The sequence below is a fragment of the Bos grunniens genome, chromosome 13, assembly GCF_055505025.1.
Source record: "Bos grunniens cultivar Pamir isolate PY7600 chromosome 13, Bosgru_T2T1.0, whole genome shotgun sequence".
Lineage (NCBI taxonomy): Eukaryota > Metazoa > Chordata > Mammalia > Artiodactyla > Bovidae > Bos > Bos grunniens.
In genome coordinates this window covers 24,952,320-24,973,071 of record NC_141177.1, presented here as the reverse complement: position 1 = coordinate 24,973,071, position 20,752 = coordinate 24,952,320, and the positions used below count along the sequence as shown (strand labels likewise).

At 50.5% G+C, this 20,752-nt stretch overlaps 1 protein-coding gene across 2 annotated transcripts; it reads left to right on the top strand.

Annotated features, from left to right (window-relative positions):
• Positions 1-6,453: 6,453 nt before the first annotated feature.
• ZBP1 (Z-DNA binding protein 1) lies at positions 6,454-20,415 on the top strand. 2 transcript variants are annotated; one of them, XM_086330926.1, is made up of 8 exons: positions 6,454-6,729; positions 9,307-9,516; positions 10,277-10,342; positions 10,741-10,914; positions 12,094-12,255; positions 13,313-13,516; positions 14,532-14,744; positions 15,982-20,415. In XM_086330926.1, the coding sequence occupies exons 1-8, from the start codon at positions 6,696-6,698 to the stop codon at positions 16,131-16,133; spliced, it is 1,215 nt and encodes a 404-aa protein (XP_086187052.1). In that variant the 5' UTR covers positions 6,454-6,695; the 3' UTR covers positions 16,134-20,415. The 2 variants fall into 2 exon arrangements, with proteins under 2 accessions (XP_086187052.1, XP_086187053.1); XM_086330927.1 differs by having other exon boundaries at positions 6,462-6,729; positions 12,097-12,255.
• The last annotated feature ends 337 nt before the right edge of the window (positions 20,416-20,752 follow it).

Here is a 20,752-nt window from a genome sequence, read left to right as displayed (position 1 = left end):
ATCACAAGTTGCAAATCATAGCTTTCAATGCCCTGATCCCTGCCCACCCCGTGACTTGTGTTCTCCTGCTCAAGAGTCCGAAACGCAGTACTTGGATTCAATCTCAAAAATGACAGAATGATCTCTGTTCATTTCCAAGGCAAGCCATTCAATATCACAGTAATCCAAGTCTATGCCCCGGGCAATAATGCTGAAGAAGCTGAAGTTGAATGGTTCTATGAAGACCTACAAGACTTTCTAGAACTAACACCCAAAAAAGATGTTCTTTTCATTATAGGGGACTGGAATGCAAAAGAGGGAAGTCAAGTGGGCCTTAGGAAACATCACTATGAACAAAGCTAGTGGAGGTGATGGAATTCCAGTCAAGCTATTTCAAATCCTGAAAGATGATGCTGTGAAAGTGCTGCACTCAATATGCCAGCAAATTTGGAAAACTCAGCAGTGGCCACAGGACTGGAAAAGGTCAGTTTTCATTCCAATCCCAAAGAAAGGCAATGCCAAAGAATGCTAAAACTACCACACAATTACACTCACCTAACACACTAGCAAAGTAATGCTCAAAATTCTCCAAGTCAGGCTTCAACAGTATGCGAACCATGAACTTCCAGATGTTCAAGCTGGTTTTAGAAAAGGCAGAGGAACCAGAAATCAAATTGCCAACAGCTGTTGGATCATCGAAAAAGCTAGAGAGTTCCAGAAAAACATCTATTTCTGCTTTGTTGACTATGCCAAAGCCTTTGACTGTGTGGATCACAATAAACTGTGGAAAATTCTGAAAGAGATAGGAATACCAGACCACCTGACCTGCCTCTTGATAAATCTGTATGCAGGTCAAGAAGCAACAGTTAGAACTGGACATGGAACAACAGACTGGCTTCAAATCGGGAAAGGAGTACGTCAAGGCTGTATATTGTCACCCTGCTTATTTAACTTATATGCAGAGTACATCATGCGAAATGCTGGGCTTGAAGAAGCACAAGCTGGAATCAAGATTGCCAGGAGAAATATCAAGTGAAGAAGAACTAAAGAGCCTCTTGATGAAAGTGAAAGAGGAAAGTGAAAAAGTTGGCTTAAAACTCAACATTCAGAAAACTGGGATCATGGAATCTGGTCCCATCACTTCAAGGCAAATAGGGAAACAGTGGAAACAGTGACAGATTTTATTTTGGGGGTCTCCAAAATCACTGCAGATGGTGACTGCAGCCATGAAATTAAAAGACGCTTGCTCCTTGGAAGAAAGTTATGACCAACCTAGACAACTTCTTAAAAAGCAGAGACATTACTTTGCCAACAAAGGTCCATCTAGTTGAAGCTATGGTTTTTCCAGTAGTCATGAATGGATGTGAGAGTTGGCCTATAAAGAAAGCTGAGTGCTGAAGAATTGATGCTTTTGAACTGTGGTGTTAGTTAGAAGAGCTCTTGACAGGTCCCTGGACAGCAAGGAGATCCAACCAGTCCATCCTAAAGGATGGATATTCATTGGAAGGACTGATGCTGTAGCTGAAACTCCAATACTTTGGCCACCTGATGTGAAAAACTGACTCATTTGAAAAGACCCTGATGCTGGGAAAGATTAAAGGCTGGAGGAGAAGGGGACGACAGAGGATGAGATGGTTGGATGGCATCGCCGACTCAATGGACATGAGTTTGAGTAAATTCTAGGACAGGAGTGGACAGGGAGGCCTGGCATGCTGCAGTCCATGGGGTTGCAAAGAGTCAGACACAACTGAGCGACTGAACTGAACTGAGCTGCTCAACTCCTCTTACCAGGCAACACTTCCAGGAGTGGTGGGGGACTCAGGACTTGGCCTTAGTCACCCATCAATACCTCGATTGAGCAGATTGGCTTTTTCTGCAGTTGAAATGAGAAGTGGAACCAGGAACTAGCAAGAGGACTAGCAACCCCCACTCCCTCCCGGCTCTAGCACCCAGCACATAGCCTGGGATAAAGGAGGCACACGGAATCACTTGATGCAAAACCAGATGAGTGAATGGGACTGCTTTGTCATTCAGAGAGGGACAGATGGGGGTCACAGTATGAAGACACAACAGTGCCTGCTCTTGGAGCACACACTTTGCTCCCAGTGCTCTGCTGGGACCTTCCGGGGGATGATCTTAGGGAAGCTTGCAAAGAAAGACCCCTGGCAGAGCTGCTACGATCCCCTTTCTCCAAGGGAGAAATTGAAGCCCAGAAAAAGTAGTGAGGGGTTCAGGGCATAGAGCCACGAGATCAGAACCCCGGATCAGAATCCCAAGTCTGTCCAACTCCAGGAGACAGTGATGGCCCAAGGAGCCTCCCTGACCTGTTCCTTGAAGGGCAGTGAATGTAGCCTGGGGAAGACGCCTTTAGGGGCAGAACCTTCGGAAGCTACACAGAGAACGTGCTGCCTCCCGTAGCCCCTGGTCTGATCTTTGTTCCCCGCCCTCTACCATAACTCTTGAGATCTTGCGTAATCTCTGTCTCCCTCTGGCCACCTCTGGTCCTTTGACCTTTGCCCCTGGACAAAGGTAGTAATTATTGTCCCCACTTGGTGCCTTCAGACCTTTCCACTCCCTCCCCCTGAGGTGAATTCACAGAGAAACCATGATCATAACATTCAGGCTGCCTGGTAGAAAGGAGACTGCGTTTTGCCAACAGAATGTGCAGCAAAAATATCTCTCTTTTAAAAGGGAGAAAGAGAGAGAAATTTAAAGACTCAAGATCAGTAACATGTAATTATCATCTGGTTGGGGCGGAGAATTCTAATAGTTTCCAGAAAAACACAAGCAATGAAAAAGGAGTGTGCTTTTCAAGGCAAAAAGGGACCTGGGCTCCAGCAGGCAGTGGCGCCATTTTGAAATTCCTGTGGCCTTTGAGGTCCTTCCCAGGGAGAGCAGGGAGCCCCTAGCATCCTCTCCCCTTTTGTCTTCCACCCTGGACGGGAGTCTCTGAGAGTGTAGGAACTACCTGTGAGCCAGCCTCAGACCTGCTCAATACAGAAGCTCCGCTGAACAGATATGCTTCAAAGCATAGAGGAGGTTTCCCTGCTCCTTTCTTGGGGGTGAAAACAGCTTCAAAATGGCAGGGACAGCTAAGTATCTTCCAATATCTTATCCCCTATTTGGAAGTTAATCAATCCCCCAGTGTTAGCTAGGTAACATTGTAGCCCAGAATAAAGACCTTTCCCAGCCTCCCTCTTGGGCTCTGAGAAGACTGAGGGATGTCAGGGGAATGTCTGTGCAATTCGTGAGTGTTCTTAAAGGAGAGATACTTATTCTTCTTCCCTTGCTTCCTTCCTCCTGTGAGGAATGGAGTTGTGATGGCTGGAGCTTGAGCAGCCATCTTAGAACATAAAGCCCAGAAATGACAGAGCAACAAAATAGAAGGGGCCTGGGTCTCAGCACTGTGGTGCTGGGCTACCTGCCAGACTGTTATAGGGGAAAGAAAGAAGTTTCTGTATAGTGTAAGTCACTGATATTTCAGTGAAAGACCATCCTTATAGTCAAAATTACCTTGAAACTCTCTTAAGTAGAGAAGAGGAAATGCAAGCTAATTAAAACTTCAAAAGTAAGAACTCCATTCAATGTGGTAAGATGTTCACAGCAGGTTCATGGTTTCCATTCCAGGTGTACCATGGAACGCAAAGGAAGGAGGACCCATCTACATTAAATTGTTTTTTTTTCCTTCCTCTTTCTCACTTGCTTTTTTTTTTTTTTTTTTTGCCTAGTGTCTAAACTTGGGCTCTCCTGGCATCTCAGCTCAAAAAGAATCTGCCTACAATGCAGGAGACCCTGGTTCAATTCCTGGGTCAGAAAGATCCCCTGGAGGAGGGATAGGCCACCCACTCCAGTATTCTTGGGCTTCCCTGGTGGCTCAGACAGTAAAGAATCCACCTGCAACTCAGGATACCTGGGTTTGATCCCTGGGTTGGGAAGATCCCCTGAAGGAGGGCATGGCAACTCACTCCAGGATTCTTGCCTGGAGAATTCCACGGACAGAGGAGCCTAGCAGCCTACAGTCCATTGGGTGGCAAAGAGTCAAACACGACTGAGCAACTAAGCACAGCACAGTGTCTAAAGTTATGTTATGGAGATCTATCAACCACATGGCACTTTCTAAATGATGCAAATTTTATAAACACCTACTAAGTGACAGATAAACATGCTTTTTCTTATCTGTTATTTCTGTTTTATAATTAAACCAAGGCTCAGAGAGGAAGCGACACACTGTTAGGGAGAAGAAGGGTTGCAGCTCAGAGGTGGGTGATGGGGACACAGGGCCACCCGAACATGTGCATACAGACACACACCAGAAGCAGCTGACCCTCAGATCAGACTCTAGTGTGACCTGCAAACCTCCCAGGCACCCAGGTCTAGGCTCAAGTCGGAGTGTCCACACTAAGGACCACATGGCTGAGAAGCCAGAATATGGTCGGATGGAGTTGGGGTTATCCTAGGATGGGGGCAGGTGAGAGCCACCCCCGCTAAATGAGAGGAACTGGGCAAAGGGAGCCGGGACTCAGTGAACGGGCGCCACCTAGTGGCCAGTCCCGGGGTGGCGCCTCCCAGCCGCCCACAGTGACTCAGCCTGAGCCTGAGTTCAGAAGACACCTGACAATCTCTCCCAAAACACCCAATTAATCCTCATTTAAAATGAACGTTGTCAACGCACATAGAGACACACGTTTCTTCTGTTTTACATTCAGTTCCGTTCAGTTCAGTTCAGTCGTTCAGTCGTGTCCGACTCTCTGCGACCCCATGAATTGCAGCACGCCAGGCCTCCCTGTCCATCACCAACTCCTGGAGTTCACCCAGACTCACGTTCATCGAGTTGGTGATGCCATCCAGCCATCTCATCCTCTGTCGTCCCCTTCTCCTCCTGACATTAAAAAGGAGCAAAACCATCATTGCGGCTTCCTATTTTTATTGAGTTGTCCAACACTTCACCTCTGGTTCAAGTGAAGTCCTCTAGGACTTCCAGCCCTGCCTCCCAAGATGGGGACTTAATTGGTCTGAGAGTGGACAGGGCATCGGGATTTTTCTTGCTTGCTCTGCAAATGTTGCAGGAATAAACCACTTCTGTCTCCACGTTGGAGCTGTTTCTAATTTGCTCTCTGTTGCTTTTGTTACAATCACGCATACTGGCCTGCCTCAGAATCCTGCCCCCTCCGCCTGACTGTTAAACTAGAGTGCCTTTGTTCAGAACCCTGTCCACCTGTAGATGGCAGGAAGGAAGAAATAAACACATCCCCTGCCTGAGGCTTGCCATTCTAGGAGATGTTTGCAAGATTAGTGGCCTTTTTACTTTGTTTCCTCATCTCCCTCCACCTCTGATCTGTGAAAGAACCCAGCATCCAGACCCCATAAGATGGTTATTTTAAGACAATTGTACGCCGTCTTTTCGGTCAGCTGGCTCTCCGAATAAAGTTGTATTTCTTGCCTCAACGCCTCGTCTCTGATTCATTGGCCGGTTGTGCAGTGAGCCGGGAGGACTTGGACTCGGGAACACAAAGAGAACTTTGAGATAAGCCTTCGGGGCCCTTTCCATGGCTGTACTTGTTCCCGAGTGCCTCCCTTTGCAGAAATGCTGGGGATGGTGTCCCCCTGGGAGCCCAGGACTGGCACCCACTCCTTGGCCTCAGCTGAGACCCTGAGCCCTTGACCCTCTGGGCTGCCTCGCACAAAGCCCTTCACCTCTGTTGGCCTCAGTTTCCCCTTCCGTCACCTGGACTGAGCAGTGTCTCTGAACTGTTTGGGGAGATCAGTGGCCCCTGTAAGAAGTTTCAGAAGCGATGGGTCTTTTTTCTAGAACCAGGTCAGTGGGTGCCCAGCTGTGTTCACGGCTGTAGAGGTGCCTGAATTAACCCTTTTAGTCCTCGCCACCACCTCTTGAGGTCACTCCTTTTATTAGCCCATTTCATAGATGAGAAAACTAAGACATAAATAGGTAAAATAACCTGCCCAAGGTCCCACAGCCAGTAAATGGTGGGGCTGAGTTAGAACCTGAGCATCTCTGTGACCTTGGACAAGTGGCCTCATTGACCCAAGCCTCAGTTTCCTGAGAAAAGAGACCCTAACTAGACCCTAACCTCTAGATGAGTCAGGGGCACATGAGGTTGGAAAGTACATAATAGGTACTCATTAAAGAGAGTCTTCCTTTTTTTTTTTTAACTAGAGGGTAATTGCTTTTCAAAGTTGTGGTCTCTGCCATACATCAACACTGTCGTCGGTTTGATATGCACACACTTGTGTGGTTTTGATGATCACAGGTGCTCAGCCACCCACCCACCCACCCAGGTATCTTGGCCTGTGGCTAGGGGAGTCAAGGTGGACAGCAGTGGGAAACCCCTCAGCCCCAGAAGAAGCTCTGGTCTCCTCCATCTCAGCAGCTCCCTACCAATATCTAGTAGAAGGCCTGTGTCTTGCTCAATTCAGCTTTCGGTTTTGTTTCTCTGAAAAACCACACATAGAAGTTTCATTTTCATTTTCTCCAGAGACTGATAAGGTTGGCTGCCTAGGGCCCCATTTCTGGGGTGTGAACAGCTGACAGCCGACAGCCGTCCGGATGAAGCTGGAGTGTCTTCACAGCTGCCAGAAGCACCAGCCTGGCCCACAAGAGTACACCCAGCCTTGACCGGACCCACCTTCTGCAGGCTCCAGAGTCAGAGCCTGCTGCTGACTCCAAGTCTCCCAGGCCCCTCACAGCTGCTGCCAGAATGGCCGAGGTCCCTGCTGACCCAGGAGACACAGGTACTTTTTTCCCTCTAAGGACCCATGGGAGTGCCCGGGTGGGACTTAAATTTTCTTCTGGTTCCTTTTCTTGGTTCAGATGACAACCACGATAGGCTAATATCTGAAGGCACAACCGTAAGAAAGAGAGGGAGAGAGCATTGCATCGGGTTCAGAGCCTTGCTCTACACCAGGCATCTTGCAACACGCTCCGTGTGCGTTTTGCAGGAACCCTCAGGGGAAGCCCGCTGAGGTTCCCACCTCACTCCTGAAATCACAGGCGGCACAGGTGAAATGACTCAGGGAACCACGGCTGAGCTTGGGGCCTGAACACCCGTCTTCACTTTGGTTTTGAAGAAGGAGAGAAGTTGCTTTGCTAAGAGTGGCAAGTGCTTATACGTGGCTTTCCCCCTGCTACTGTTCTTTCATTGAACAGCACACATGCAACTTAACTGGCACTGAACAGAGCTGTTTTCTAGGGTCCCCACTGAAAGCATGTGGGCTGGGGGCTGAGGCGGTTTTTGTCTGTCTTTGTTCTGTGATCAGTAACTATCTGAACCTCACCACGATCTGAAGTAGTCACGAATCTCACCATTTCAAAGAAGGGGAAATGGAGACCCGAGGTCACACAGCTGGTAGATGGCAGAGTTTTGGCTCAAACCCAGGAAAATATGCTGTGTCAGGGAGGGGGGTTAACTGGGAGTGGCCCAGGATCCCAGGCTGGTTGGTTCTCAGGTTCCTGTTATATTTTCCAAAGGAGACATGTCAGGGGCACTGGGTAACTGAATTTAACTTGTTCCCCAGCAGGTTTTCCTTTTAACTGATCCCTCATCCCATTTTTCAATTTCTGGTTCAGCAGCCAGAAGACTCAGTGGGGGAGGCAAGCCCAGCCTTCACTGCATGGACCCCATTTCCTCTTTGAGGTCAGGGGACTGCAGGAGGAGGAAGAGAGAGAGGCTCACCCAGGAGCAGGTTTTTCAGGAATCAAAACTCTTTTCAAGGCTAGGCAAAGCATCAGTGGGTTGGATGGGTATGACAGTCTCGGGGGTAGTGTTTAGTGAGTGAAGTTCAGGCTGGGTCACCCCAGGGGTGGTAATACCCATCACCTGCCCCCAGAAGGATGCAAACATTCCATTCATAAGAGCAAGCCACACTGCCCAGCGCAGAGCTGGTAAACAGGTCATCCCCTAGTGCTGCCCACTCAGAATCCAGCAAGAACCCAGAGGTCAAAGGGTTGGGCTGCTGCCCTGGAAGGGTAACTTGGTCTTCCCAAGAAAGGCCCTGCTTTGCATTCCCACGGCGTTCTCAGGGGCAGACACTTTCTCTCCCAGCTCCATGCACTGCTGGCTCTGCGTCCACCAGTTCTTTCACTCCCCGCAGGGCAGCTGGCTTGGGTTTATGGGAGCCTGCCTGCGAGGATTGGGGCCATTTGGAAAGTTCCTCTTTGAGCCTCGAGGCATCCTGCTTAGGACCATTAACTCTGGCAGAGGGGAGGCAGAAACAGAGGCCTTGGAGGAGCGCCCATCCCCTGCCCAGGCCATCTGAGCACACACCTACCCAGTAGTGGACACTCACTCTTTCATCCAGTCCCTCCTCCACTCAAATGCTGTAAATAGTTCCTGAGACCCTACTGCATGCCTGGCCCATGGCTATACACAGAACCACTACAGTGAATCTGGCAATCACAGCAGCAGATCCCTGGGGACACTCTGCAGGGGACCCACACAGGACCAGCATCCCACCTGATCAGGGAACTCAGGACAGCCTTCCAGCATTGGAGTCTGAGTGAGAACTCACAGTGGACAGGTGGAAAGGGGGGGAAGAGCACGCCTGGCAAAGGGAACGGCATGTGCAAAGGCCCAGGGGTGAGTATGGCTGAAAGGAATTCAAACAGGTTGGCACTTGAAGGGCAGTTGAGGGTGGGTAAAGATGAGGCTGGCAGAACCCGTTCTGCCAGCCAAGAGGAGGGTGGACTGGAGGGAACCTGGAGTTGGTGGAACTGCTGTCATTGAGGGGATGCTGACAAGGAGTGGGGAGTGGAGGCAGAGAAAAGGAGAAGAAGGGGTTGAGAGAGTCTGGAGCAGTACCACCAGGACTCCATGGTTGGGCAGCAGGGTGAAAGCTCTGTTTCTGAACGCCTGCTAGGTTTCTGATGGGGATGAACAGTGACATCGCCCCTGTGGATGGTGAGCCCAAGGAGTAGATTCCACAAGGCAGGGTGGATGGGGGATGGAGAGCACCAGGGACAGGCCTCACTCCCCCCGCTCCTCTGCTCCGCCCTTACCCTCCTGCATCCTGCGGCCTCCACTCTCCTCTGCTCTGAGGACACCTGAGAGCTGACCGTTCCCAACTGTCCTCCAGTGCTCACACAGGCGGGGGACACTCGGAAGGCCTGGTGGCTCCTCTGGCCACCAGACTGTCCGGCCCAGGTCATTTCTGAGCAGCCCACGCACCCCTCCCTGAACAGAGACACTGATGGATGTCTACTTTGACCTCTGTTCCTCCGTCTGCCCTGGATCCCTCTCTGAGGGCTCCCGACGGCCCAGGCTGCGTCGTGGGGACCTCAGTTCTGTCTCTGCCCCTGTCTTGCTCTCCCAGACCTTGAGCAGAGGATTCTGGAGGTGTTGAGGGATGCTGGCTCCCCTGTGAAGACCGCCCAACTGTTAAAGAAATTCCAAGTGCCCAAGAAGAAGCTCAACCAGCTCCTCCACAAGATGAAGCAGGAGTCAAAAGGAGTTATGCTCGCAGGCCCTGCGACGTGGTGCTTGGGCGACGGCGGGACCAAAGAAGTGGTTCCCACAGAGCGGGGTAACCTGTCACCGCGGGCGGGGGAGGTGGGGGTGCGGGACCCAGCATGAGCGGTCCTGGTATCAGCCAAGCCCAGATTTGGACCTGGGTTCAAGTATGGGCTCTGCCCTTGAGGGTGCATGCAGTCTTCTCACTGCATCCTGATTTCTTTCTCTGGCCAATGGAGGCGAGAGGATTTGATGCAAAGGGCTAAGCCCATGCCAGCACATAGTAGATGCTCAACAAAACTTTAATAATAATGGTTATGACACTACCAATGACACAATAATAATTGAACAGTCTTAGCATCGCATGAGATCTACTTCTCTGGTTCTGCAGCCCATGGACCTAAACAGCTGACATGTGTCAAGTACTTACAAAAAGCTGTTGCAGGACCAGGGTTGGGGGAGGGGGGGCTGAAAGTGAAAGTGTTAATCACTCAGTCATGTCCAACTCTTTGCGACACCATGGACTGTAGCCCACCAGGCTCCTCTGTCCATGGAATTCTCCAGGCAAGAATACTGGAGTGGGTAGCTGTTCCCTTCTCGAGGGGATCTTCCCAACCTAGGGATTGAAACCAGGTCTCCCATATTTACAGTCTGAGCCACCAGGGAAGCCCAGAAGTGGATGGGGCAGGATTTGAAGCTAAGTTCCTTTAACTCTAGAATCTGAGTTTGGAGACCCGTGTGCTGGGTCCTCTACAGAGCAGCCCGCCTTTGTCTGGCAGAATCCACATCCCCTCTCCCGTTCCTTCACCCTCTGACTGTCTTTCTTTCTCCAGCGGAGAGGCCCCAGCAAGATACAGTTGCAATTCCAAAGAAGCCAGGCCCCCAGCTCAGTAAACAGGGTAAGCATCCTGGTTTCATTCAGCACCAGTTCCCTCTGCCCCCAGACTCTCATGGTCATTCAGGAAGCTACACGTGTCCAGCGACAACCACCACACCCACTGAAAGGTCCCTCCACTGCACACAGTGTTCAGAGGCAAGGCTCTGTCTCTTGGGGAGAGGCTAAGTGACTGAGAAATCATTTGTCTGATGAATGGTTAGCATTTGCTGTGTACCTAGCGTGGGCGGGCACTGTTCGGAGCCGCTGAAGAGAATTCCCAACCCCCAGAACGACCTCTGTGGTGCAGTATTATTATTGTGTCCATTTCACAGATGAGGAAAATGGGCACAGGGGCTGGTAAGCAGGGGAGTAGATTCAGCCTCCAGGGTCCTCTTTAACCACTGGCCTCCCACCTCCCAGAGGAAGAGATCTACCAGTTTCTGGAAGCCCATGGGCCCCATAAAGCCCTGATGATCGCCAAGGCCCTGGGGATGAAGACAGCGAAGGAAGTCAACCCAGACTTGTATGCAATGAGGGACAAGCACCTCCTGGACTTTGACCAGAAATCAAACTCTTGGACAATTTATCGATCAGGTAGGCCCTTACTCTGGACAGGGTAGAGGGCAGAGCTGTGAAGAGAAATTGTAACACTCAAGCCCTGGTCCTTGCTGGGCTCCTGCTAAGTACTCTGGCTGCCCCACCTTGTCAGAAGCTGGAGTCTTGCTGACCTGTCCCTGGCAGGGGATTCCAGGAGGGAGGGGAATGCTGGTAGGAGTAACCAAGGAGGGCTTCCTGGAGGTGGGGTCCACCCCTGACTGTATCAACCCTGGGACACAGGTCTCAATTTGAGTTTGCGAACAGTTTTCTGTAAGCATTTTGCCCAACTTGGAGTTTTAAAGTTGTTGAAGGAGTCGGCTAGGCTGGGCTTACATTCCCACAGGTGGAGTCCCAGAACTGACTTAGGCATTACAAACAGCAGGCCCAAGGCCTAGAGACTCCAGTACTTTTAGGAGATCACCAAATGCTTCAATTTCTCTTTAAATTGGAAGAAAAAAATGGATATCATAGTAAGAATGAATAACTAATAATTCCAGCTGATTTATATTTGCCTTTATCCAAACACAGTCATTAAATGCAATTTTAAATACTTTTTATGGAGTTGAGGGCTCACAAAGACACAAGAGCTAAGGGCCCACGAAGGTGGGAATGTGGCCCTTTGTGTGGAGCCCACGTGGAGCTAACACCCCTGCTTATGGCACCCAAGGAGGGTCTCAGCATCTTAAATGCTAGATGTTAAACAGTGGTGACTACTCCAAATTATTAAAACTGCCTTGTGAACCAAACAAAGCTTTTCCCATGGTTAGAAGCAGCCCGTGCACAGCTCCCTAAAGGGAGAGAGGAAAGGTCCCGAGAGGAAAGGTCCCTATAGGAAAGCGGAGGTTAGAGCTGTGGTTTCCTTGCAGTGGGAGGGGGCAGAGGGTGCAAGCAGGCACCAGCTGCCCTCCCACAGTGGCAGAGGACACATGGGTAGGGTGGCCTGTGGGACAAAGTACAAGTTTACCTGCAGCGTTTGGTAAACACTCTGGCTCCTGGGGCCCACTTGGGCTCACTGACTCAGAACCCCAGGGTGGGCCCCTGGGAATTCGTGTTTTAACCAGCCCCACCCCCCACCCCCGCCCCACCCACCCAGGAGATTCTGGTGCTGTAGACTAGTATTTGGAACTTCCATCCCCTTGAGAGGCCAAAAGGATTGAGTGGAATATTATTTTGCAGAAGGTTCTAGAAATCAGTCCACCCCGGTTATTTACCAGCAAAATCCAATCAACATGATCTGTCAGAAGGGACCAAACAGCCACATTTCCATCCAGAACTGTGAAGATATCCAGATTGGACATGGGAATCTCCTAGTGAGACAAATGGGCTCTGTGGAAAACGGTGAGTCCTCTGAGATGCCTGGGAGAGGGGTCCTGTCCATCTGGGTGGGTTGAGGAGCAGGGGGTGCATGTCTCCAGAGAGAAAGGGCAGCTATCAGATTTCCAAGGTCCTTTCTGGCTTCCCCAAGAATCAGGCTGTCTCTCCTTGTGCCTGGATCAAACCCTTCCTGCATTCCTTTTACTCTGCCATCTTTTGCCACATTTTCCACAAGAAACAACTTCATTCATTCTCTCTCACTAAGATGGCACAAGGCATCATTGTAACATTGTGTTTGTTCCAAGACACTGTTTCTTCCCTCATGTTAACATTTCACAAACTGGGATCCCTCTTACTGGGTGCATCCTGGCTTTGATGAAATAACAGTAAGCAAGTGAGTACCTACTCCGTACCAGGCACTGTGGGGAGAGGGGACAGGGCCACCTCTCAGTCCAGCTATGGGACATGAGTGAAAGCATTGACCCCAAATTTGGGACACCCCCTTGACCTCGAGAAAGCCCTTCCCCACTCTGGGCCACAATTTCCCTAACTGTGAAATGAGGACTTTGTTCTAGACTCTAAATCAACCTTTCCCCCACCTTCAGTCCTCTGAGCTCCACCTTCTGTAATTTTGGCTGAGTCCCTGGCTGACTGTTTACTTGGTGTTGCTAAATGGTTTACCTTTTATTCTACTCAAATTCATTTTAAAGTAAACTTTTACAGCATTTCCTTGAAAACCACGAAGGTCACCCCAAGGAGACTTTTTCCCAATAGGCCAGAGGGGTGAGAATGGCTAGGAACAGAGGGCGAGCTCAGTATTTGGGTTTTCAATGCCCCATTGACACCCCAGGCATCCCAGTTATAAAACCCTGGAAACCCATGCTAATTGTTCTGCCGATCCACCTGCTCTTCAATTCAGAGCCTAAAGTAGTCACTTCCAGTCTGCTGGTGTCCAGAAAGAATTCAGAGTCTTGTTTCCTCTGTCTGGCTAGGATTTATCTGTGTGCATGGTGGGGAGGGGGTGGGAAGAGCGGTATCAGAGGGTGGGGGTTAAGGGTCATGTTTCCGTGTCCTCTACCAGGCTCCACGGCTCCCTGCTACCTCCCTCCAATGGCTTCTGCTGATCCCTCAACTCTGGATTCCCAGGCTGGATCCTGGGGGCCCCAGGACATCCGGATGGAGAAGTCTGTGCTCAGGCGAGTTCAGATGGGACATGGCAATGAGATGAGACTTCACAGCAACCCAGCCAAGGGCTCTGCCCACGGCGCCTGTGACAGCCCCCCAGGTAACGGGACAGTGGGCTGCCATCCTGCCCCCACCCCACCCCATCTGGCCTCCTCGATACATGGGACTTGAGCCAGTCCTTGTGGGGAGAGAGGCATGATGGGAAATTCTTCCCATCCCACCAGGAGGCTGTCCACAGAGTAGAGCAAGGGGGTCTGGCAGAGTTAACACTAGGGTTCCCATTCCTGCTACCCACCTAGGAAACCTCGATGTCTTCATCTCTACAATGGGCAGGGATCATTTCCTGGGCCAGATGAAGCAGAGACAAAGGAGATGGCTGGGCTGGAAAGGCATCTAAGGAGCCACCTAGGTGCTGTTGACCAGAGGGCTGAGGCGAAGTCCTCGCTGGCACTGAGCATCCAGGCTAGGGGAGATGCAGCAGAGAGGCCTGGGAGAGGAAGAGCCCTGGGGATGCCAGGGCACAAGTTTCCAGAAGAGAAGAGGCTGTGAGATCAAAGGAGGGTCACGGGATCTGGCAACAAGGGGTCTGCAGTGACCTGAGGGGCCAGAAGGAGTGAGGGCAGCGGAAGGAGGTGAGACAGAGCGTGGCCAGCTCTCTTCTGAAGTTTGGCAGGGGAGGCAGGAGCAAGATGGCAGGGGCTGGGGACTGGGCCGGGGGCCACGTGAAGATTCTAACTGAAGATGGTGATGGTGTTCCAGAGTTGCCAGAAGGCAGACAGCAGAGAGACAGGGACAAGGGTCCGCAGGGGCAGTGGTTGAGTGCCCAGGGAGGCACAGAGGACCAGGTCAGTGGGGATGGGCAGCAGGAGGAGGGGAACTCAAGCTGGCAGACCCAGGGGCCGAGAGAACTGGCAGCCCAGGCACATGAAAGGAACATACAGAGGCACCACGTGAGGCCACATGTCTGCCCATGACAGAGCACGGCACGGACCACTGCAGGGAGGCTCCAGGAGGATGGTCAGCTGTGCAGGACCTGGGAGCCAGGTCGGAGGTCAGGCCTGCTGTCCAGCTGCTCACAACCCCTCCCCAAATCCCTTTCTATGACCGACCTGCAGCCTCTGTCCTGGGCACCAGCCCAGACGCTTCCATCGAAATTCAAATCCCTGAACCAGGACCTCAGTCCGAAGGGGTCACGTCCCAAAGAGTCCACATTCGCTCCTGCTTCCTCGAGGACACCACCGTCGGCAACAGCAACAGGATGATGGTCCACCCAGGGGCAGCTGATGTCAAGGGAGTCAAAAGGCCTTGGGAAACAGGAGGGGACGCAGGTGAGCCTGGGGCAGGGCGGGGCCCCCATGCTCTTTCTCTCATTCACTCAACAGTCATGAATCTCCCGTTTCCTAGAGTCTGGGAGGCAGGAGAGTCATGGCAGAAGTGGAGTCCACCTAACCCATCACTCAGCTGGGAGCCTTTGCTTCCCCATCTATAAGTTGAGGGTTAGAGGAGCCCATGGCCCCTGGGCTGTGGGGAGGACTGGATGCACTCCACTCACTGCTGCGGCACCTGGACCAGACCAGTGACATATATGTGGGGCCCGGTGCGGCAAGAAAAAGCAAGGCCCCTTGTTCAAAACTTAGGAAGAATTTCAAGACAAAGACACGAGAGTGGTAAGCCGCCATGAGGCTGGGCTGCCTTGGAACCTTCTGGAACACAATCCCTCCTCTATTCTTAGTCACCCAGCTCACTAATTCTTCCCCACAAATAACACTGTAGCCACCTTACGCTTCTCCCACGTCTTCAATTGTTAGGAAGAAGTCATTCATTCATTCATTCATTCACCCACTTTGGCCCCACTCCTGCACGCAAATTCTCCCCATCCCTGGAGATACAGCTAAGAGCACAAAGAGACCAATACACCCCACTCACGAGATAAGAGTCCAGTAACGAGTAGAGACTAGCCTTTTGAGACCAGCACTAAAAAGAACTATAAAACGGGAGGCAGCAGTGTAACCTAGTAGACGTGCCTTAGCCAGGCCGACAGAGAAGCTCAGGATGAGGTGGCATCTGTGCCCAGGCCTGCAGGAAGGGAGGAACCAGACAAGCATAGATGTGGGAAGAGCACTGCAGGCAGAGGGAACAGCAATCGCAAAGGCCCTGAGATGGGAACAAGGTCCAGAACCACACACATGAGCCCAGGGAGCAGAGGGATGTGATCCAATGGGCAAGGCTGGGTCTCTCCCTGCTGGGAAGCCCAAGAAAAAGGTCTGGGTCTTATCTGAAGTAAGCTGGGGTGGCCTGGGGGGTTGGAGCAGGGGGCAACATGATGTGGGGCACAATTTAAAAGTCTGACCAAAGATAATCTGAAATCAAAGGGGGCAGAAGAAGTGGGAGCAGTGGTCTGGGGGAGAAAGGATGGGGCTTCGGAGATGGGGACATGAGGTCATCCACCCATGAAGCCTGCACCCCAGGCAGCGGCTTCAGCAACCATGAACCAAGTCACCTTGGTTGTTCAGTTGTTCATGGGGAGGCGGCTGACGTGTTCCTGGTGTCCCCTCTCTTCCCCAGAGCCTCCCCACCGAGATGCACCATCCAGAAGCGAGGTCCCTCCTGTTGGCAGTCAGGCCGACCCCGTCAGCGCTGAGACGCTCATCTCAGAAAAGCTGACAGCTATGACCCTTGAGAGGCATGACTCCGAAAGGACAGAAGACACCTGCTGAGTGATGGACCCGAAGAGCTGGTGTCCCCCAGGGTTGGGGGGGTGGGACTCAGAGCAAACAGCCTGGAGGCAGACTCACACAGAAAGAGCCTGGGGGCGGGTGAGCTCTCTGCTGCCATAAATGTCATTTTTTACCTTCTCGCCTCCGGACACACGACCAGTGTGGGTCAGCATTTGGGCTGGACCCGGCGTGGTGTGAGGGCTATGTCGAGGCAGTCTGAGTGCGGCTTGGAATAGAGTTTCCAGACCCAGAGTACTGCAGAAAGGAGTGAGTTTATTAAGAACAAAGACCAGAAATAATGTGGGCACTGCGGTCACAGTGGGCCGTCAAGTCCCAACAGGCCTGGGCAGTTGCTGTCCGAGTGCTGTCCCCTCCCTGTGTTGTGGCCAGGTTTGTCCTGCCCTGTCTGGGGCTGCTCGCTCGATGGCTGCTCTGCTTCCTGTCACCAGACTCAGTTCCTCCGGCCACCCCTGCCCCTAACATCCATCCCCGCTGTGCGACCCCTCAGCCTGATGGGCAGAGACTGCTCTGGTTGGGGCCATGGGGTGGGGGTGGGGGGGCGCAGAAGGCAAGACTGGCACCCACAGCATGTGGACAGGAAGAGAAGCTAGGGGGCAGACACTGGGGTCTGGAAACTAGACTTGGTCTGGACAGTGCTGGCCTGCACCCCGTGGGGCCTCCTCTGGCTGCTGAGATGTCTGCGAGCCATGCTGGAGAGGGCATCTGGGTGGGCCCAAGCTGGATCTCCAGCCGAGGAGGGCAGGGACAGGGCCTATCATGCCTGAGGACCTGAGGTGGGGGTGGGCTGGGCTGGGCTGGGCTGGGAGCGCCCCGTGACACACTGTGCTTTTCCCATGTGCTCTGTGTGTGTCTGGGCTGTGCCCAGGGTTTCACAAATAAAGTCGTGTGGCAGCAGTGGGGAAAAAAAAAAAGGACTTGCCTGGATGGTGCTGGTTTCCCACCCTGTGGGGTCTCCTTTGGCTCCTGAGAAGGGTAGTCATTCCCTTCTCCAGGGGATCTTGCCAATCCAGGGATCAAATCCAGGTCTCCCACATTGCAGGTGGATTCTTTACCAGCTGAGCCACAAAGGAAGAATATTGCAGTGGGTAGCGTATCCTTTCTCCAGCGGATCTTCCAGAACCCAGGAATTGAACTGGGGTTTCCTGCATTGCTGCTGCTGCTGCTGCTAAGTCGCTTCAGTCATGTCCAACTCTGTGCGACCCCAGAGATGGCAGCCCACCAGGCTCCACCGTCTCTGGGATTCTCCAGGCAAGAACACTGGAGTGGGTTGCCATTTCCTTCTCCAATGCATGAACGTGAAAAGTGAAAGTGAAGTCACTTGGTCGTGTCCGACTCCTATCGACCCCATGGACTGCAGCCTACCAGGCTCCTCCTGGTAGGAGGGATTTGCTATGGGATTTGCCAGGCAAGACTACTGGAGTGGGTTGCCATTGCATTATCCATTGAGAACAAAGAGCAGAGATAAAGTGACCACTGCAAGTGCAGCGGGCCAACAACTCCCGACAGGCCAGGGAGAGATGACAGGTTTTGCAGGTTAATAGCCGATTTTTAAGAAGCAAGGTCCAATGCTGTAAAGAGCAATATTTCATAGGAACCTGGAATGTCAGGTCCATGAATCAAGGCAAATTGGAAGTGGTCAAACAAGAGATGGCAAGAGTGAACATTGACATTCTAGGAATCAGCGAACTAAAATGGACTGGAATGGGTGAATTTAACTCAGATGACCATTATATCTACTACTATGGGCAGGAATCCCTCAGAAGAAAAGGACTAGCCATCATGGTCAACAAAAGAGTTTGAAATGCAGTACTCGGATGCAATCTCAAAAACAACAGAATGATCTCTGTTCGTTTCCAGGGCAGACCATTCAATATCACAGTAATCCAAGTCTATGCCCCAACCAGTAACGCTGAAGAAGCTGAAGTTGAATGGTTCTATGAAGACCTACAAGACCTTTTAGAACTAACACCCAAAAAAGATGTCCTTTTCATTAGAGGGCACTGGAATGCAAAAGTAGGAAGTCAAGAAACACCTGGAGTAACAGGCAAATTTGGCCTTGGAATACGGAATGAAGCAGGGCAAAGACTAATAGAGTTTTGCCAAGAAAATACACTGGTCATAGCAAACACCCTCTTCCAACAACACAAGAGAAGACTCTATACATGGACCTCACCAAATGGTCAACACCGAAATCAGATTGATTATATTCTTTGCAACCAAAGATGGAGAAGCTCTATACAGTCAACAAAAACAAGACCAGGAGCTGACTGTGGCTCAGATCATGAACTCCTTATTGCCAAATTCAGGCTTAAATTGAAAAAAGTAGGGAAAATCACTAGACCATTCAGGTAAGACCTAAATCAAATCCCTTATGATTATACAGTGGAAGTGAGAAACAGATTTAAGGGACTAGATCTGACAGATAGAGTGCCTGATGAACTATGGACTGAGGTTTGTTACACTGTACAGGAGACAGGGATCAAGACCATCCCCATGGAAAAGAAATGCAAGAAAGCAAAATGGCTGTCTGGGGAGGCCTTACAAATAGTTGTGAAAAGAAGAGAAGTGAAAAAAGCAAAGGAGAAAAGGAAAGATATAAGCATCTGAATGCAGAGTTCTGAAGAATAGCAAGAAGAGATACGAAAGCCTTCCTCAGCGATCAATGCAAAGAAATAGAGGAAAACAACAGAATGGGAAGGACTAGAAATCTCTTCAAGAAAATTAGAGATACCAAGGGAACATTTCATGCAAAGATGGGCTCAATAAAGGACAGAAATGGTATGGACCTAACAGAAGCAGAAGATATTAAGAAGAGGTGGCAAGAACACACAGAAGAACTGTACAAAAAAGATCTTCATGACCAAGATTATCACGATGGTGTGATCACTGACCAAGAGCCAGACATCCTGGAATGTGAAGTCAAGTGGGCCTTAGAAAGCAGCACCTGGCAGAAGGAGGGGGTTGGGAAGGGAATGATGTTCTAGGCAAGGGCTCAGCCTGAGCAAAGACACAATGCTCAGAACTTCCTCAACTTACTTAAGACAACTTACTCAGAGCAGCACAGCAGTGTAGGTGTTGCTGAAAAACCCAGTGCAAAAAAAACACAACTGGACGATCAGCTGGAGGGGAATCTGGACTTGATGCTGAGCTCTGAACAAGCACCGCTCCACCTGCACAAATATTCAGGGAGAACAAGGAAGTTGGCTTCATTACAAGGAAGGTAGGCTTTTGTCTGGTGGACTGGAATGGCTCTGTCTACAAGGGGACAAAGTTATCTCGACCATCCCTGTGATCTAGGGCTCCAAAATCATTCCTGCCTGGGATAACCGGTTTGCAAACATGCCACCAGGATGTCAGGGGCATGAAATCAGGTTTGGCTCCTTGCTTCTGGCATTGTCTTCCCTCTGCAGTGAGCTGAAAACTAAGTGCTTGCCTCAAAGTTTGCCCGGCGTCTGTGGTTAACCAGGCCTGTATCGGCGGGTGATCAAAATCATCTCAGAGCTCAACTTCAGCTCCCACCTGCAGCCCAGGCCAGAGCACTCAATTTTCCTGTGAGATTTCACCTCTCTTTGTGATTAATTTGGTGTAAACACGCTGACAAAGCATTGTTAGCAGTTAATGGGGGCTGGAGGTGAAGGTCAAAGCTGGTCTCTTCAGGAATGAAATTAACTAGCTACCATTAATACAAAGAATGATTAAGTCCATCTATCCCCAGCCTTTTGCTCTCACTAGCTCATCCATTGCCCCAGGTTTTTCAATGATTCTTGTGCACACAGAACTTGAAGCCTCTGGAGTGGGATAGGGTGAGGGTTGGGATGGGGAAGGAAGAATTTCCTACTTGAGTTAAAAGCAATTTTCCAAAATCACCATGACCTGCTCACAAACATGATTCTATTTTCCTTCTTTTTAAAAACATTTTATTAGAATATAGTTGATTTACAACGTGTCAGTTTGCTGTACAGCAGTGAATCAGTTAGACATAAATAAATACCCACTCTTTTTTAGATTATTTTCTCATATAGGCCATTAAAATATATTGAGTAGAGTTCCTCTGTGCTATACAGTGGTCCTTTTTAGTTATGTATTTTATGTATAGTGACGTGTATTTGTAAATCTCAGCCTCCCAATTCATTTCTTCCCCACCCTCTTTACTCCCTGGTAACCATTAGCTTGTTTTCTACATTTGTAACTCTATTTCTGTTTTGTGGAAAAGTTCATTTGTTCCCTTCTTTTAGATCGCAAGTATAAGCGATGTTATGTATTTGTCTTTTTCTGTCTTTCTTATTTCACTCAGTATGACGCACTGTAGGTCCATCCATGTTACTGCACGTGGCATTATTTTGCTGAGTAATGTTCCATTGCACACATGGCTAAGTAACGTTCCGTTGTACCTGTGCACCACATCTCCTGTATCCATTCCGGTGTCAGTGGATGTTTACTTGGCATCAGGTCTTGGCTACTGGAAACAGTGCTGCAATGAACGTTAGGGCGCATGTATCCTTTCGGATCTTGTTTTTCTCCAAATATATGCCCAGGAGTGGGATCGTGGGGTCAAAAGGTAGCTCTAGTTTTAGTTTTGAAAGGAAATAGCAGTATGT

Coding starts and splice junctions, on each gene's coding strand:
- ZBP1 (XM_086330926.1), top strand. CDS start 6,696: ATGGCCGAGGTCCCTGCTGACCCAGGAGACACAG. Junction 10,343..10,740: donor CCCCCAGCTCAGTAAACAGG/GTAAGCATCCTG, acceptor CCCACCTCCCAG/AGGAAGAGATCTACCAGTTT. Junction 10,915..12,093: donor TTGGACAATTTATCGATCAG/GTAGGCCCTTAC, acceptor ATTATTTTGCAG/AAGGTTCTAGAAATCAGTCC.